Raw genomic sequence first — 6,112 nt, 5'->3', positions numbered from 1 at the left:
CCTAACTAGCGCCCATTTTAGCAAGATCATGGGCAACACTATTACAGCAACGGAGAACATAAGAGATATTGACATGGATAAAATTTAGCTGAATAACGCCACGCAGATAAAATCTTGAGAAGGAATCACAAAGCCAAACGGCCGCCGAATTAACGGTTGGATCGATCTCGGCCTCTCCTTTTTCTGCTGCCACCTCTGCTCTTCATATGCTTCTTGCCAATTGAATGAATTGATCGATCGATCGATGTTGCTGCAACTTGCATACATGGCCGATCATATGCGCCCGCGCGTATATGCGCGCACTTTCCCTCTCCCGTCAACCGCGCCCACATGATTCAGGGGAGAGAGAGAGGGCTCAGAGAAGGAAGTGCATTCGCGCGATATCTGCGTGATTACGTCCGTGCGTTACAACTTTTTTAAAAAATCTCTCAGTTTTATTGTTATCCCTGCGAGAAAATAGAAGGCCGGAACCCCACTGCAGCCGGGTGCCTGTATATATATGCTACATTCCTATGCAGAGCAGCAGAGTCGAGAGAGAGAGAGAGAGAGAGAGAGATCGATACGGTTGCGAGATTGATCGATCGATCGATCGGATATATGCCATGATGAGAGATGAAGAGGAGGAGGAAGGGGTGGTGATCATCATCCGGGAGTACGACCCATCGAGAGACCGCGCCGGCACGGAGGCCGTCGACCGGGAGTGCGACGTCGGCCCGACCGGCGGCATGTCGCTCCACGCCGACCTGCTCGGCGATCCCGTCGCCCGCATTCGCCACTCCCCTGACTACCTCATGTTGGTACGTACTACGATCATATCGTGTCAGTACGTACGCTGTTTTGGTGGTTGTGTTTTCATTTTGTAGTGTGTGTTGTGTCTTGGGATGGAAAGGTAGCTGAGACGACGTCGGGCGCCACCGGCGGACGGATCATCGTCGGCATCATCAGAGGCACCGTGAAGTCGGTCGCCACCGGCAAGAGCTGCCCGGGCGCCCCCGCCGTCGCCAGCGTCGGCTACATTCTCGGACTCCGCGTCGCGCCGAGCCACAGGTAACAGCAGCGGACTTGGTCGTTTCTTGTGTCCGCGGAGGCGCGGCGTCGCGTGGCGTGGCGTATCGTTTCGGGAAAGGGAAATGGCGCGTGATTCGCTCGGGGGGTTTTCCTGGCTGTGTGTGCAGGAGGATGGGGTTGGCGCTGCGGATGGTGCGGCGGATGGAGGCGTGGTTCGAGCGGATGGGAGCCGAGTACGCGTACATGGCCACCGACAAGTCCAACGAGGCGTCGCTGCGGCTGTTCACGGTGCGGTGCGGCTACTCCAAGTTCCGGACGCCGTCGCTGCTGGTGCACCCCGTGCACGCGCACCGCCGCCGCGTCCCGCGCCGCGCGGCCGTGTTCCGCCTCGGCGCCCGCGACGCCGAGCGGCTGTACGACGGCAGGTTCGCGCACGTCGAGTTCTTCCCCGCCGACATCGGCGCCGTGCTGGGGAACCAGCTCTCCATCGGCACGTTCCTCGCCGTCATCGACGACGACGGGAGGTGGCGCCACGGCGAGTGGCGCGGGGCCGAGCGCTTCCTGGCGTCCCCGCCGGCGTCGTGGGCGCTGGCGAGCCTCTGGGACTGCGGGGGCGTGTTCCGCCTCGAGCTGCGCGGCGCGTCGCGCCTTCGCCGCGCCGCGGCGGCCGCGACGCGCGCGCTGGACCGCGCGGCGAGGTGGATGCGCGTCCCGTCCGTGCCGGACTTCTTCCGCCCGTTCTCCGGGTGGTTCGTGTACGGCCTCGGCGGCGACGGCCCCGACGCCGCGGTGGCCGCCGAGGCGCTGTTCGCGACGTTCGTCAACATGGCGCGCGGCAGGGCGGCCGCCGTGGCCGTCGAGGTGGCGGCCTGCGACCCGCTCCGCCGCCGCATCCCGCACTGGCGCCGCCTCTCGTGCACCGAGGACCTGTGGTGCATGAAGCGGCTGGGCCGCGTCGGCGAATCGGACGGCTGGGATTGGGCCAGGTCACCTCCTGGCCTCTCCATCTTCGTTGACCCCAGAGAAGTGTAAGTAAAAAAAAATCAGCGGCGACCAGAGTCAAGAGTGTAGCTAGACCGTACGATCTAAACCCTTTTCTTTTTTCTCTTCTGCATCTCGGTATTTTTCTCCTTTGGTTTAGGTGAGCCTTTTACACGGTTCGTTTTGGGAGGCGATCGAGTTTTTGTAGGATACACTGCCCTAATTATAATCGGAAAAAAGCCGGAATCGATAGCAATATCGAGAGCTCTTATCTTGTTGATGCTGCTATCCGTAATGATTTGTGCCGTGACGGCTGACAGAATACGTGGCCCGCCCGAGCTCTAACATGGAAATGCAGAGATTGTGTGGTGGGGCTCTATAACCTTACCAAACCTTCGTATCAAATCAAGCACTTTACTAAAACATCTAACTTGCCATTTTGCCAAAATGTTGCGGTGTCAATAGTAGAAAATCAGGCACTAACATCTTCTTCACCTTTACACAGTACACAGTAACATTAATAATCATAAAAAATACAGCCAAATTACTGATGTTGCTAGAACAAGTGATCAACTGATTATCCTGTACTGTAGAGTACATGCTGATGGCTCATGTTCGCCATGCCGTTCGAGTTTCTGCACTGTGCAACAATGGTCGAATGACCAGCATCAGCGATGCATGCGTGCGTGATGCATTTGCTGATGTCTGATGATGGGGTTTTCGTTCTGACGATTCCAATCCAAGCTTCTGTTCCGCTCTTTTGACCGGCAGGCAGGCAATATGCTCGGTGTGTACTGTGCGAGACCACTGTGCAGTGCCGCGTGTTGTACGAGTCCATGTGAGCTAGTAGTGTTCGACTCATGCAGAATTGCAGATGTGCAGTGGCTCTGCACCGGCACCGCTAGCTGCTTCGTTTACGCAGAGGCGAATGTTTTTTTTTTTTTCAAATGGTGCAATGAATAATGTCGTCGACTCGTCGTCGCTTTGCAGCGACGTACTGTAACAGGGAAAGCCAATCGATCGGGGTACTGGTAATAACTGTAGTACATGAAGCACAATGATTGGAATTCTCGTGGTATAATTATTCAATTTGTCCGTTGCATTCGGCTACATATCAGATCGAGCGACAATGATGACAGGTGCAACGAAATAGTCCTGTTAAGAATCTCAGGATTAAAATGAGCTCATTTCTTCATATCAGTACTACTCTTACATTTCTCAGCAGACAAAGCAGATTATCCAACCTCGTTGACTTGCAATCTGATCATGTTCGCATCACTGATTGCACGCACGAATTGATGTTTGTGTTACGCTTTACTACTACTCCCTTAGGTGGCTATCACATTGGTACTTACTCATTGGACACACACAAATTGGGTGTTGCACTATATTAGGTGGCTAAGTTAAGTACGTGTGTACCCAGATTGAGTGGATAAGGAAGAATCAACAAAGCTCATGCAGCTAGCCTACGCTTTGCACCATTCGACCCCTGCATTTTCACAGGATATATGACCATATGTCCGTTCAGTCTACTCCCTCCATCGTAAAAAAAAAAAAATCTAGAACTAGATGTGACACATTCTATTACAATAAATCTAGGTAAACATATGTCTAAATTCATACTATTAGAATGTGTCACATCAGTACTATATTGGTTTTTTATGAGATGAAGGGAGTACTAGGCAACAGGCCATTAGCTAGCATCTGCTATTACTTGAACTGTCGTAGTTTCAGCATTTGGCTGTTGGTGAGTTGATCCAAATGGCCAAGAGCCCAAGACCGAGGCATGTATGGATGCATCATGCATGCCAGGGTGAGATAAACCGAAAGCTCATTGGTCATTGCAGATTTGGGGGCACGTCGTCTCGCCATGCTCTCGCCGGTCGACAAGGAGTAGACAAAATCGCCGCCGATGAGAAGGACGGGCCCTGGATAATCCGACGACAAGCAAAGTTCAGATCGATTGATACTTCGTCTGTTCTAAAATGTAAGCATTTTTAAGATTGACATAGGTATTAAAAAAGTAGGTGATAATTATTGAAGAAGGTGTGTAATTGGTTGAAAAGAGAAAGTAGGTGAAAAAGAATGGTTATGATTAGTTGATAGGAGAAGGTAGGTAGAAAAATAGCTTCATTTAAAAATAAAGTATTGTGCTAGAAATATCTACATTTCTATACGGAGGTAGTAGCTCGTTTGTGCTTCTTCGCCTGGCACGACACGATTTCGACGGAGTACGTGATGGTTGATGGTACGGAACTTGAACGGAGGCACAATTCTTTAACCTCCTGTTGTTCTGAACAGGACCTGGATTGCGGCGGAGCTTTCGATGTGATGAGATGCGGTACTATGATTGTGCAGGGTATGGGTTGTGTCAGTCAGTCGTTGCAGGCATATCACACTCCTTTGACCTCCTTTGACCTACTGTAGTACTGATTTCTTGGGCATGGATCCTTTGCACGCGTAGCTGGTCAAATCAGCCGTCAGGGGTGTGTCTGGATTTTTCCATCCTTTTAAAAAACATATTCTACAAGTAAACCTCTAAAAATTTTATTCTATAAATAATTTTTTTCACGGCACCAACATTATTGGTACTGCGGTCCCATCCCTCTAATCCCAATAAAAGCTAAATCATTAATGTGAAGGACGGCGATACCAATATCATAAACGATGGCCTATTTATTTTTCTTTCAAAAATGACCTAGCTGTAATAGAAAGAACATACTTGTAATTAAAAATTTATACATAGGTCCTAGGTGCAAGTGTCATTGACCTATTTGTAGAATGAATTAATTTCACCTCCGTGATGATGTGCACCGAGCCACCGACCGGACATATATTCCACCATTGAAAGAGAAGGGAAACCGTATGTGTACCAGTCCTACCCATTTGGAACAGCCATTTGAACAGGTTAGGTGATGGACGGACCAGGAAGACGAGTAGTAGTATGGACTGCAACTTAAACAGGCGAAGCTGCTACTTTGGATCTAAATCTGACGGTAAGGATTAGCTTGTCTACTGTAGCAAAAGTACTGTACCATAAAATATTGTTTAGAGTACTATATAGTGAACACTGTAGTGATTGATCTGGACCATTGATCATAAAATTGAATGGTTGAAAATGCATGCAGTTCTAACGCGCAGTCGTAATTCCACGAAGACATGCGATGCGAAACGAGAAGCGTCAACGGGTCCCAGCAGGTGATCTGCAAGTGCAAGCCAGACAACGTGATTTGCATGCACGATGAAGTGATTTGCAAGCAAGAAGGACGAGGTGAGCCTATGGATCATGGTCCGAGTCAAATCTGTTAGCCGGTCCTACATGGATCAGAAAAGCAATTCAATGGATATGATCTTTTACTGTGTTGGGGAGGTACAGTATCCACGTTAATTCTCAAACTAGTGAGTATCTACTATTGGTTGCTGCAAAGCCGAGATATTCTATTCCATTATCTTAAAAAATCTACTATTGAATGCTAAATGGTATATTAGGGATAGAGATAATTTAATTTGCATTAATTGTTTGCTACTAGCCTCTAACTTCTGGAAAACTATTCACTCGAATGGTTATGAATTTTCTTTAAAAAAAGAGAAAGATGTATTAAAAAAATTAAAAAATATGGCATTCCATTCACATCATAATTCCTAGGCGATCAGGATGATCATCGACTTCAGGTCTTTCCTTGAGCAGTTTGTCGTGCGTGAGATTCCTTGATAAGTATAAAAAACATTAGCTGATTTCCTGCAATACATAGGCTAAAAATATTCTCTGTATAGTTATACTATCATCTTGATGTAATTGTCTATGTTCAATAAAACACACTTTAAAAATAGTTCCTTTCCTGCATATGCGTTCACAGGATTATACATTATGCTTCTTACAAAAGTGTGTACATATTCAGAGTACTGTTTCTTTTTTTTTTTTTAACGAAGGAGCACTAATTTTAACTCTCTACAACGATATGCGCTTGACATAGCTGATACTAGTATTACGTACTACTACAATCCAAATACTTCGTTTTTAGAGATATAATCCAAATACTAAAAAGGCCCAAGTCGCTCAGGTAACAATGGCTGCAAAATGCCTATTGAGCCCAGTTGCGACAACACTGAACATCACTAGCTA

The 6,112-nt window shown here is 48.2% G+C and overlaps 1 protein-coding gene across 1 annotated transcript; it reads left to right on the top strand.

Moving 5' to 3' along the window:
• The first annotated feature begins 200 nt into the window (after positions 1-200).
• Positions 201-2,267, top strand: LOC127767428 (probable N-acetyltransferase HLS1). Its single transcript, XM_052292768.1, has 3 exons — positions 201-797; positions 890-1,047; positions 1,176-2,267. The coding sequence occupies exons 1-3, from the start codon at positions 513-515 to the stop codon at positions 2,038-2,040; spliced, it is 1,308 nt and encodes a 435-aa protein (XP_052148728.1). The 5' UTR covers positions 201-512; the 3' UTR covers positions 2,041-2,267.
• Positions 2,268-6,112: the final 3,845 nt, after the last annotated feature.

This window comes from Oryza glaberrima, chromosome 3 (assembly GCF_000147395.1).
Source record: "Oryza glaberrima chromosome 3, OglaRS2, whole genome shotgun sequence".
NCBI classification, from domain to species: Eukaryota; Viridiplantae; Streptophyta; class Magnoliopsida; order Poales; family Poaceae; genus Oryza; species Oryza glaberrima.
This window is presented reverse-complemented; position numbering and strand designations above follow the sequence as displayed.

Coding starts and splice junctions, on each gene's coding strand:
- LOC127767428 (XM_052292768.1), top strand. CDS start 513: ATGCAGAGCAGCAGAGTCGAGAGAGAGAGAGAGAGAGAGAGAGATCGA. Junction 798..889: donor CCCCTGACTACCTCATGTTG/GTACGTACTACG, acceptor TGGGATGGAAAG/GTAGCTGAGACGACGTCGGG. Junction 1,048..1,175: donor CGCGTCGCGCCGAGCCACAG/GTAACAGCAGCG, acceptor CTGTGTGTGCAG/GAGGATGGGGTTGGCGCTGC.